Raw genomic sequence first — 13,049 nt, 5'->3', positions numbered from 1 at the left:
GATTTTTTAATTCATTTATTATCTGTGCACAAGAGAAGTAACTACCAATAAAAACTCAAAAGATATACAGTATTTTTTACATGGTGGTTTAAAGTAATTAGAATATCACATGACCATGAATGAAAGTAATGTTTCCAATTACAAATCAGAATACATGTTAGAATCTCAATGGAACAAGCCAAAAAGCCTTAGAAGCAGTTTCAGAGCACAAGGCAGTGGCCCTTTAATTTGTACAATGATAAAGGTAATTTACAGTTAATCTTTGTGAATATTGAGACAATGCAAGTTTCTGTACAGTTAGATGTAAAGAGTAACCAGAACAGTAATTCTAGTGTATTTTAACTGAACTTGCTTAAGCATTTTTGCCAAGATGGTTACCAAAGATGCTGGAAGATTCTACACCAAAAAGACAAGTCTTACAACTTCTTTTTTCTCCTGGCTTTTTTGTGTTACTTATATTCTCATTCTATTGCAATGTGTAAATCTCTAGAAATGATCTGTCTCCATTGTATATATTGTGTTTATACTTTATATAAATTAAAGCAAAAAATGGTAGATTACTCAAGTGGTATAAATCTTTCAGCATTTTGCTAGCAAAAAAAATACATGCCAAAATCACAATAAGCAGTATTGGTACCCACAAATTGTAGCTTCAATTAATTTGTTTCCTTTTTAATTTGTGTTCTACATAAATTACTACTGAAGGCTAATGTTTAAGTAGTAAATAAATTGGACAGTTGTAGGTCAAACAAAACCTGTTCACCCAACTGTGAAAGCTGATATTGTTTCAAAAAAATCACAAATAATGCAGAACAAAAGAAGTGTGATGCATGCAGAGTGAAAATGCATTGATTCCCACTGTTTGAAGAAAACTACTGCACTCCACCTTAAAATGCATCAGACCAATTTTAGTTATAACAAGACAATCCCAAGAGTCAGAATGAAATAAAGCAAATATTTTAAAGATTTAAGAGCTGTTATCAAAAATAAATTACATTTTTTCAAGTTAAAGAAACACTGCTATGAAGGCTGAGAGCCAAGCAGCCTTTCAATAGCTGCATTGATGTCTCCTCCTGTTGCTATTAGAGCTTGTAAGTTTGCTTCACGGTTCAGAAAGCCCATTGCACTCAGCTGCTCCAGTTGTTGCTGAAATTGAACTTCTGGATTTTGTAACTGCTAAGAACAGAATTTCAAGCTATAAAAGCACAACACACATTTAGCAAAGTACAGGATTTAAATATAGCTGGTTCTGCACCACTGTCTTTACTAATTTCTGACTACATCTTTTGCAAGATCCTAAAACTATACTATGACATAAATTCAATTCACAATTGAACTGGTTTTTTAACAAGTCAGAGCAGCTTCAAGAGTATCTACACTTACATGACATTCCTGAACTACAGGAAAAGCTGCTTGTTTGATAAAAAAGGATTAAAATTAAATTGGGTAAATTTATGTCCCATGAACGGTTTCTTAAAGATATGCATACAGGTATTTTTTTTAAACAAAACAGAGTTCAACCTAGTAATGTCGAACAGCAAGGATTATGATGATGTCACTGTCAGCAATGGTGAATGTCACAGGCTTTTGTTTTTCCTTGACATAAAAATCACCTCTTTTTTAATGCTCCAAGTATTTGTTGATTAAAATTACCAAAATTCTAATTATTAGAAAGCTTCAGTCTAAGGCAAACTGACAGCTGTGCTTTATGGGATGATCCTGCTCACACAAACTCATGGCAAAATTCTGCATTATTTCAGTGGTATGATCTTCAGTTCAGAGGCATTTCTGAAGCAGAACAATTATAGGAAAATAATATGCTGGAGTAATACTGAGAAGTCACTTTATGAAATCAATGAGTCGATTTAGATACCAACACAAAACTTGTCCAGCTACTGGTTTCCTTTTGTTCTACATCAACAGTTTCATACTTCAAGAAATTACTACCAGTATTTAAAATCTACATATGGTTCCAAACCAACACAATGTAAAGATGTAACCTGAAATTTAAGAACTGCCTCCCACCTGTTTCCCCCAAGCAAAACTAAACAGAATGTTGACTCAGTAGTGTAAGATTTGACAGCATAAGTGAAAATGTATAAGAATATGGTTTCCTACAGTGACACCCACCAACACTTCCTCATGGTTAGAGAAAAAAGTCTGTCAGATCAGCAAGCTGAACTAACTCATCCTGTGGCAACAGAGGAGGAAAAAGCAGGACTGCCCCTTCCACCAGCAGTCTGCCATTACACCGGGTATGCACCACAGTGTACATGCTGGTTTCACACAGCACTCTTGAGACTTAACAACATGTCTCCTTTAAAGCCAGTCTTGCTCATCACCCTACAACTACTGACAAAGCTGCTACCTTTGCTTGACTTCTGGAACTCTCTAGAAACCCTTAATCCCCCTCAGTATGTTAACAAAACGCACTGCAGTCTGGACCTGCAGGACATCAGTGAAGCCAAACAACAAATTCAGGCTCCAAATAACCAGTGTGTCTATTGCAAAGTGTGGGACAGAGGCTTAGTTACAGCTAGAAAGTAACAGCCAGCAATACAGACAAAAAGCACAGAGGTAATGGTGTTCAATATGCTTTTCTCTTGCCTGAGCCCACACTTCACTTGCCAGTGAATCTTATCACCTCAATCTGCCTCAATCTTTTCAAGCTTCTCAGAAATTCAAGGGTAGGAAGATGAGTATATAAAAGTCAACTGTTCAGAGGACACTGCTACTCAAAATTGCTGTTTTCCCAGCATCTACTTGCACAGTTGCAACATCACTTTTAAGCCTCCTCTGCTCTACTTTGACCAGAAGTATGCAGGGAGCTCTCCCCTCAACTATCAGCCTCCTTTTTAGGAGTTTATAATGAAAAAATAAAGTAAGAATTGAAAAAATCTAGAATATAGTGATGTACTTTACCTGAGCATTTGCACCAGCAAGTGCCTGCAACATCTGCTGGACAAACTGCTGGTGACCAGGTTCAGCAGTTCCTGATGCTGGACTTGTATTTTCACTGGGAACAGAACTAGGTACAGTAGACCCTGTAGGAGCTCCAGTGCTTCCCAATCCACCTAAACCAGGATTAAATCTGCATACATGACAGAAAAAGAAATACACCACTTGAATAATAAATACTAGCTTGTCTCTTCTCATTCATTCAATTACTGAGTAAAAATCCTGTCAAAGAGGGGATGACAACTTAAGTAAAGTACTAAGACAGAGTCATCACTGTTTAGAAGTGCCCGGCAGGCAAAAATGTGACAGATTCTAAAACAAGTTTAGTTAAACTAAAAAAGGCAGGAGGAGGAGTCTTTAATAAAAACTAGGTAAATCTCTACATGTAAAAAGAATGAACAACATAACACAATAGAAAAGTTCTTGTCTAAATTTGTAAGACTTATTCTTACCCTGGTATAAGCCCCGGTGCTTCTGTTGCTAGTGTCTGCAAGCCCTGCTGAATCTGTAGCAAAGCCTGCATTGCTCTAGGGTTTGACATAGCTGATAATGTTTCAGGATTCTGCATCTAAGAAAAGGAGAAAAACTCTTAATCATATGCAGATGTTCAAAGTTAATCTTTATCACCAGATGTTTGTCCTGGTTTCGGCTGGGGTAGAGTTAATTTTGTTCCTAGCAGCTGGTATAGTGCTGTGTTTTGGATTCAGTAGGAGAACAATGTTGATAAAACACTGATGTTTTAGTTGTTGCTAAGTAGCACTTATCCTAAGTCAAGGATTTTTCAGTTTCCCATGCTCTGCCAGCAAGCAGGTGTGCAAGAAGCTGGGAGGAAGCACAGCCAGGACAGCTGACCCGAACTAGCCAAAGGTATATTCCATACCATAGAACATCATGGCCAGTATATAAACTGGGAGGAGGTGGCTGGGAGGGGCCAATCACTGCTCAGGCATCGGTCAGCAAGTGGTGAGCAATTGCATTGTGCATCACTTGTCTTTCTTGGGTTATATTTCACTCTCTTTTTGTTATCTTGCTTTTCATTACTATTATTATTATTATTATTTTGCTTTTTATTTCAATTATTAAGCTGTTCTTATCTCAACCCACAAGTTTTACTTGTTTTTGATTCTCCTCCCTATCCCACCGGGGTGAGGGGGAGGAGTGAACAAGCAGCTGTGTGGTGCTAGTTGCTCACTGGGGTTAAACCACAATGTTTTATGAAAATCTCACATCATTTCAGAACTTGTTTTTCAACTTTGCATTTGAATATTTACATGAAATCCTTCAGGTATTTTTTTTTGAGAAAACTTTCATAGGAGGTGATCAATGAACTGTCTAGATGGGGACAAAGCCTTTCAAATGAGAAGTACACAAGGAAAAGTATTTTTCATTACCTCTTCTAGCAGACTTCATCATCTTTCAAAGCCATAGGACTGTATTAGTCCAACATCATTCTAGAATTAGTCTCCTATATCATACTACTGGTAAGCAACAATGCTGAACACAATGAAATTTGACCTACAGATATCTAAGAAAAAGTTATACAATATTTCTTTTTCCTAGCTAAATTCAGACCACAGCAGTTTCATCAGGACTATTTGTGCATGTCTTCCTATCTGTAGGCCCCTATCTAGGCCCTCACAGCCCAGAGAAATGCAAACAAATACACTGCAAAACATACTAGCAAGCAAATGTATAATATTCAAGGGCTCTCACTCTACTGTGACTTCAATTAAAAACTGGCTTTCACATCCACAGATAATTTAAAAGGCAAATCCTTTTCATTTCTGAAATTAAATGTCCAGAAATCTGACTATTTTAGATACAAAACCAAAACTAATGGCTTATGCTCACCTCTGCTTAGAGATGCCACAGGTAAGTGAAAAGTAATGTGTTTCAGTCACAAGTGACACAGTCTTGGTAGCCAGACCTACTTCAAATAGCAGACAGGCTTATTAATCTTAGCAGCCTTCACTCGGCAACTAGACCAAATTCCTTCTGCTGCAAAAATGTTTTTGATTCACATGGAAATCACAGATTAAGGTCAAACTTCCTCTGGTGCAGAGCAGAATTGCAGAATAGGGCATGAAGAACTCTGGTCTGGAATATGGGTGTGTAATGAGACTTAAGCACAGCAAGTTGTTAACATTCTCCATTCATCTCTTGGATTTTTATCTTCCTGATAGCTAAAAGTCAGAGAACAACTAAATATATAGCTGGCAAAGTTTACTCAAATTCCAAAGAGGAAAACATTTTGGGTTCTCCAAAGAAAGCTGCTGCAACTACTTTAAGAGAATACTTAAATCACGACTTACTGTCTGCTATTTAGAGCTGTTTTACAGAAATGGTGTCCCAACAATTCTCAGAGCACTTAGGTGACCTGGATCTTGTCTCTATTAATGTTATTAAGTCCAGCTGTTAAGTAGCAGCAATTCTTTCCTATTTCTGCTGGGCAATTGCCCTTTATTGCAAAAGATGCATTCCATTATACAGAGGAATGTTCCATGGTTTCTGTCACCCAATCCCATAATATAAACACCAGTAGATAAGCAAGGAAGTACAAGCTGCAATATTGTCAACATTCTGAGAATACCCAGATATTTCTCCGCTTTACTTCACCTGCTAATGCTGCTGATCATCTGACCTAACATAGTGAATACAACAGAGAACTAGCTGTGCAGATAAAACCCAAGGTGATACTGGCAGAAGGAGATACCCAAACGAAACAGAAACAATTCCTACTGTGCCTTCATTAATTACCATTTATTCACAGATTTCAAAACATACAAGTGGTACTAGCTCCTCAGATACTACTAAGTCATCACAAAGTAGTGACATTATGAAACGCTACAGCCATTCATGTGGTTGAAACAATTTAAACAGTTTCTTCTGAACACTGAACTTGCTACTGTAATTCACGTATGTGTTAATTATTTTACTCATAAAACCGCCTGTGTGCAATCAGATCTTGGCAATGCACATTTACTCTGATTTGCAAGGACTGCCTAATGATGGAACCCATGCACTGGATTAAGTTTTCAATTCCTAAAAAAATCTTGCTTGCTCCTATATAGGGAACACAGTACTACTACACGCTGTGGCAGCTAATACCAAGCAGATACCTGGACTGCCAGCATAATGTTGTTAAGAGGGGAAGATGGTGGCAGGGCAATCTTTACAGGCAAAAAACTTCAGAACCCACTTATTTTGAATTAGCTGATGACTTGGGTCTTTCAAGGCATACTGTAAGATCTCTTTCCCAAATACTTAAGGCAGGTTTGAAGAGGTACGAGAAAACCATAGTGAAACTTTATTCTAATAGTGGGAAAATTACTAATCTTTTTAATTTGCAAAACAAATCATGTCATAAACAGGTGTTCTCTGGCTGGTGCACAGTAAGAACTATTATTCCTTCTAAGCAAAGAAGTAAGAGCAAATCTAAACAGTTGTGCTAGCCACAGACAAAAATATCCACTAAAAGTCAGGTTTAACTTTTGAAAGAGATAGAGACATTAAGCAAGAATTTATGATGAAGGAACAATCTAACTTGGTGTCTAAAGCTAATGAGAATATATTACAGACTCTAGCCTTTAGCCAAATCAAAGAAAGACACTAGTTTATTGAAAATATTGCTCATTGACTTGCAGACTTTTATTAACAGCTAGTATCCCATCTTACCTGCTGAAGGAAAGTTGGAAGTTGTTGTCTCATTTGTTCCTGAAGTTGAGGATTTCCAGCAAATAAAGGATTATTCAACATCATCTATGGGACAAAAATATTTAACTTCAAAGGTCAACTAGTAAAAACCACAGGGGGTTTTAAGACAACTACTTACACAGTAAAAGTCTATGAAAATAACCTCACAGAATAATAATCATCTACTCCTCCTTTGGCCAAAACTTGTTATGAACCACCAGCCTGAACACATTGCAGGGGCGGGGGGGTGGGGGTGAGGTGTTTGGTTTGGGGTTTGTTTGTTTGGTTTTGGGTTTTTTTGTCGTTGTTTTGGTTTTGTTTGTTTGGGTTTGTCTTTTAAGTGAATGAATTGCCAGATACTTGCCAAGACCACCTCACTTGTGTTACAAGAAAATCCTTTTCTGCCGAGCCTCCACTACAGATCTAAGTGATAGTTTCCCTGTAAACATCACCTGAAGTCAAGGATATTTTCCAAGTGAGTATTTAATACAGAAAAGGTAACATTTTTTCAATCTCAGTTCAGGATTTGACTTTGGATATTACTGCTTTAAGTAAAATTTGAAGCAATTCTACGCTATCATTCATAAAACAGCATCTGCACTTTTACAGTGAGCACGGGTCACAAAAGAGAAGTTAAAACTAGAATAAGGCCTAGATATGGCGCCATCTCCCCTCCCTTCACTTCTCCCAAGCTAGTGGCCGTATTTATTTACTGGTAGATCTACCTTAATTTACAACCAAAGCATTTGTTTTGTCTAACTGGTTCTTATGCTGGGTCACAAGTTTAGGGCTGTGCAAAACATACACAAACTTACAAGTTATTTTATTTTAGAGGCATACCTGGCATGATATCCAACTACAAATTGAAGAAGCTCACTGCAACAAATGGTTAAATATAAGTAGGTAATAATTTCAGTGAGTTAGGGATTAACATTAGAAACTGGGCCATTCACTACAGACAATTGTTGAGATGTTGGCACAAGTGAAATTTTAACTGTATCATAGATTCAACTCTTTTTTTTTTTTTTAAACTTCAATACACACAATACATGACTACACCAAATGCATTTACCTGTACTGCAAGATCAGGATTCTGGCTTAATGACTGCATCATGCTTCTCATATAGGGTGCAGACAACATATTCTGCATAAGTTGTGGGTTTTCTGTTATCTGCTGCAATAAGCTCTGCATTCCTGGTGTGTTGAACATACCAGCTTAAAAAAAAGTAAAAGGCCACTTCAGTAAACATCCTGACTATCAAACAAATTAGACTACCTAAAACCAGGATATAACCACTTGGTTTCTAAGAGTTTGAGTCCCTGAAATACACCTCAATGTGGTTCTGCTTACATAGACCCATCTAAGCTAGAAGTTAAGACAGAGGCTGTATCCAACAAGCAGTCCCACTAAGCATCTACATTATTAGCTGTTTTCACACTTGCCTCCAAACAGGAAAAATACTAGCATTTTTCTAGAAATTCCCTACCTTTGTTATTTTAAGGCAATACACAAGTACTATTATCGCTCTTAGTTTACTTTTCATGTTTTTCTACAGAGGACTTTGATACTAGTCAAATGTTCTACAAAAGTAAATAGCAATGAAAACTCTGAATCAAAACCTCTCTTTCTAATGAAAGAATCACTTCGGCAAAATCCCAAGTATGTGCAAATATATACAATTATAATAACAAACACACCTCCTAGTCCAGGTCCCAAATTTGGTACAGTTGAGCTCTGTCCCGTACTGCCAGAGGTGCTATTTCCAGCACTACTACTGCCACCGCTCTCACTACTGGTGCTGGTACTTGTCGTGGAAGTCTGCGAGCTGGACTGAGGGGCCCAGGGATTTGGTAGAGGATCTCTATTTTCTGTACGAGATGGCTGACTGTCCCCTCCTGTTGATGCATTGCTTACTAAAGAAGCAAATGGGTTCCCTCCAAACTACAGAGGAAGGAAAGCAAACACGTATCATGTACTAAAACCAAGCATTTTTATGTCTGCTATAAATGGCAAGGTACCTTTCCAAAATTACACATGAAGATAAATGTTGATGGCTTTTGATCAGTTATACTCACCATTCTACAGTAATTCATTGTAAATATCCTGAAAAGATGACAACATTGAGAGAAACTAGCATCTCCAAAAAAATTAAATCACATTTCTTTTTGAAAGCAGTGTTGCTACTACACTGGTATTTTGATCACAGCAAGATTATATCTTGCATACTGTTCTCCAACTTTAAAGCTTTTTTTTCTTCCCATCTTAGATTCCAAGTTACTAAACACACCCTTAAAAAAATCTTCCTGGACCTCAGAATTTTAAGGCAACAAATTAAAAGTATTCAAATTTAAGTAATATAGAAATTCATTAACTTTAAAATAGCTTCTGAAACACACAAAGTGATATCTGTATTTCTTCAAGCTTAGAAGAGCACAGAATTTTTAAAGATTTCCTTTCAAGAGTGAGAGACCACGAACTGACTTCAAGCTTCAAGGAATGTTTTGTCAAGTACACATTTGGAAATTTACGCTACTTACATGTTTTTATTTTTAAAAAATATTTACTTTCAGTAGCATTTGCAATCTTCTCACCTGTTCCTGTGCTGCATTCAACATTGGCTCCTGAATATCTGTGTACATACGTCGCAAGGCATTGTATCCACCTGGTATACTTTCAAGGTTGCTCAAGGCTCGGTCTTGGTTTCGCATCATTTCCTGCATCATAGCAGGGTTTCTAGCAAGTTCTAATGTCTAGGGAAGTGGAACGTTTAATCTGTATTAATAAGAAATCCATTCTAAAGTGAAAACGTCAGCATTTGGCAATATCTCAGTTACCACTGCCTAACCCAGTTTGAAATTACGATTAAAGCCAAATCAAGATGTCAGCTTAGTGGGAGTCAACTGAATTCGATATTTAGCCAGCATTCTGCCACAACTGTCACTATGCTGGTTGGGTCAGGAAGCACTGGCTAAACAGAAGAAAAACCTCGAATGAACTATTCTTTTCTTTCTTCATCTTTTCAACACAATATACTCCTACCATTTCTAACATCGTTACAGCAGGCAGCCTATAATATGAACTTTAAAATAAATACCTACATTTTCAAAAGCATCTATTTATTTTTTGATACCTTCTGCCACACAGCATATCTTACATACCATCTAATTTTAAAAGCACTCAGAAGTACCCACAGTTAGGTGGGTACTACATAATGAAAATACGTAGTATTTTGGAGAATTACTACTTTTGGTAAACTCACTGTTGGCTAGACCACAGAAGGTTCCAAGTGCACACAGGGACATCCAACTCTAACCTCAGAAGACATGATTACGCAGTCTTCAATGTCTTTCAAAACTATGCTGCAGATTTTCTGAATTATCAGTCTATTTCGGACATTAACAACTAGAAATACGAACATCAGTTGCCTACAGTGACCTTTTATGGATTTTCTAACAAGCCTAAATACTTCAAGAATGTTTAAGCACTCAACTAAGCATGTCCAATTCCTGCTCTGTTGTTCACAGTTACAGTATAATCAAAGGTCATGAACTTACAGAGATCCTTCTACATACCTGTCTCATTATATCTGGATTATTCAGCATGTGACTGATTTCTGGATTTCTCTGTATCAGTTGCTGCATTTGAGGGTTAGCCATAATTAACTGCCTCATCAGGTCAGGATTTGAAAGCATGCTCTGAACAAATGGATTTTCCATTATTTGAACCATCATTTCTGGGTTGGACATAAGTTGCCGTTGCATCTGACTTTGCAACTCTGAAAAGTTTGCTGTATTTAAGCCCAGGCTACTCAGACCTGCCAAACCTCCAAGGCCACCTTTAAGAGGATGAAAAAAATATAATTGAATTTTCAGCTTCTAGTATACTTCTAAATATATCCAGGTTCTTTCTAAATACAAAATACTTGAACGTATCCCACACTTCAAAATAACGACAACAAATGGAAAGTCCATCTTTGCAAGGCTCTTAAGGAGTTATCCACTAAAAGTTTGCTTCTTTAAACAACAAGACGCATAACTAAAAATCCAACAAACTGCATGTGAAATATAATTGTTACAATTCTAACAGCTTTTCTTCTCATTTTCCACAGCTAAGCTACAAGGGATGTTTGAGTTTTGGGGCCTTAGGTTCCCCCTTCTCCCTGGCAACACTTTCCAATGCATTTATAATAATAATTTGTCTGTCTCCTCTTGCTTAGACTACAACCAAGAGAGATCTCCCAATATGCCTCACATTCCCTATTCTAATTAGAAGTAGAGCTATTCTTACTAATGCACCAAGAACTAATTATGCTTTGAATCCCCCTCTTTTGCTGAGTCCAAACAAAAAATTTCAGAAGGTACTAGTCAGTCTGAAGAACTGTTTACACCTAAGAAAGCAATTGCTTACTATGGTTAGCTTTTCCAATTCCACCCCTTCCCCACCCCCCAAAGCAAATGAGATGAAAAAGAATGAACCAAAAACCCCACTGCGATTATGTAAATAGTATTTTTAAGTCAATAGACTGCAGCCTCTTTACTGATGAAAGAGAAGACTGATAATGCTATCAGACTTGGAACCTGAGAAACACTGAATTGTAAGATTAGCAGCAATTTTGTTACTTCTGTTCCAGATCATAGCTTCATGACACAGGCCTAACTTCATCAATACTCTCCTCACAGCAATTCAGATGCGCTTTTAAGGAGCACAAGGACACTGGAAGGAGTTTCATTACCTATAGTGCCAGAATATAACATCAGTGGCACCTTACTACTGAAGGTGAAACAGCACAAGTCTGAAGTTCTGCACATAAAATTAAGGAAACAACTTTCCTCTGATAATTTACTGATCAGAAACCTTCTACAACCAATACCATAGATATTTGTAATCAGTTTTTTGGGTGGTGTATGAATAAAGCTTCAGGGACAATTACCTGAATTCAAGAGAAGATACCCACCATGCTACCTAACAAACACTCTTACCCAAGCCAAAAGGGTTACTATTTGCTGAAGCTGGTGTTGAGGCACTACTGCTTGATGTTGATGTGGTAGCAGTACTCCCAGTGGTGTTTGCTTGTTGAGCTGGGTGATCTTGTGATCTAAAAAAAAAGTTTAAAAGTTGCAAGTTTAACAAGTTAATTTAAATAATGCCATTAAATACAGGAATAGTATCATATTTGAGAATCTTAATTTACATTTTGATTCTTTCTCAAAAATCACACTATTATCTCTAGATGGCTTCCTGTAACAAATCTGTCTCAGACATCTGTAATGTCATCAGTTTTTCCACAACAGTAGTTTGAAACATTAACAGATGGGCACCACTGCAGCCATTACCACCTTCTTACCCTAATCCCAGGATGCCTGACAATGAATTGTTTCCTCTGTCCTTACCTTGCTTTAAGGATCCCTGCCTTATTCCACTGTACTCAAATGCTACTGATTACATGCCTGGGGCTTAAAGAAATAAAGCCTAGCAAGATTCAATGTCAGATTTGTTTCATGCCACATCTTTAATAGGATGCCTTACTGAATGTGAAATTTAGTTAACGTCCTATTTCATTAGAAGACAAATACCAGAATCTCAACAACCTTTAAGACTTCAAGAACAGGGTAAAAATGTAGTTACACAAAGTTAGAGCCAGCATAATTTAGCACAGGCACTAAAGGCTGCCCAAGTCATATACTCACCACACCTTCCTACTGCAGAGGCATAAACACAGGTGCTGTCATGTAGTAAAAGAGATCAAGGAACTGAGCTTGTGTAAAGTTAACCTGGCCTCTATTCAAAAGAAAAGAGGCTAGTTTGAAACACAAATCAGTTCTCCAGTCTGGTTCAACAATCAATCTCATAAATGCCTGTATTTGCAGAACTACAGCATAAAATAACTTGTACAAACTATGAATTCAGACCTCACACAAAGATTTGAGGATGCAACAGCACACTAAATTTCATACCTCACTTCATCTCAGAGTATCTTTCTGCTATAATAAAATTCTGTGCTTGTTTCACTAAAGCAAAGACCGGAAAAAAACCCAAATCCAAAACAATCTAAAAAACCCAAACAAACCAACCAACCAAAAAAAAAGCAAGCCTGAGAGATGCCTCAGGTCCAGAGGCTTCCCTGAGGTTTCTAAGAGTTCTCTGACTCCAGGCTAAACATCAGCCACCAAAACCATAAACAGAAGCCAAAGGAACAACGAAACACTTTGCACACTTTGCAAGTTCCTTCACCAAATCATCAACACTAGCTTGTGAGTAGCCCATCTGCTGGTATCCCCTGCTGATTTGACCAACGTTCTTGTAAACAGGTAAATAAAACATGGCATGCCAAGTCCTGAAGGTATACGATGCCACGGGACCAAATCACCTCATTCAAGTTCTTACTGACATTCTGGGT

At 37.4% G+C, this 13,049-nt stretch overlaps 1 protein-coding gene across 4 annotated transcripts in view; it reads right to left on the bottom strand.

Annotated features, from left to right (window-relative positions):
• Positions 1-13,049, bottom strand: part of UBQLN1 (ubiquilin 1) — a 29,785-nt gene continuing 16,736 nt past the window's right edge. The window contains exons 3-11 of one of the 4 annotated variants that reach the window (XM_050912949.1): positions 11,632-11,747; positions 10,225-10,487; positions 9,244-9,402; positions 8,350-8,593; positions 7,724-7,866; positions 6,634-6,717; positions 3,411-3,526; positions 2,923-3,091; positions 1-1,176 (exon numbers count right to left, since the gene is read on the bottom strand). In XM_050912949.1, the coding sequence (XP_050768906.1) occupies positions 1,021-1,176; positions 2,923-3,091; positions 3,411-3,526; positions 6,634-6,717; positions 7,724-7,866; positions 8,350-8,593; positions 9,244-9,402; positions 10,225-10,487; positions 11,632-11,747 (1,450 nt within the window). In that variant the 3' untranslated portion in view covers positions 1-1,020. Of the gene's footprint in view, positions 1,196-2,922; positions 3,092-3,410; positions 3,527-6,633; positions 6,718-7,723; positions 7,867-8,349; positions 8,594-9,243; positions 9,403-10,224; positions 10,488-11,631; positions 11,748-13,049 lie in introns of all 4 variants that reach the window. The other 3 variants (XM_050912950.1, XM_050912951.1, XM_050912952.1) reach the window with 3 other exon arrangements.

This window comes from Gymnogyps californianus, chromosome Z (assembly GCF_018139145.2).
Source record: "Gymnogyps californianus isolate 813 chromosome Z, ASM1813914v2, whole genome shotgun sequence".
NCBI classification, from domain to species: domain Eukaryota; kingdom Metazoa; phylum Chordata; class Aves; order Accipitriformes; family Cathartidae; genus Gymnogyps; species Gymnogyps californianus.
The sequence above is the reverse complement of the archived record's forward strand: the minus strand, read 5'-3'. Positions and strand labels throughout refer to the sequence as shown.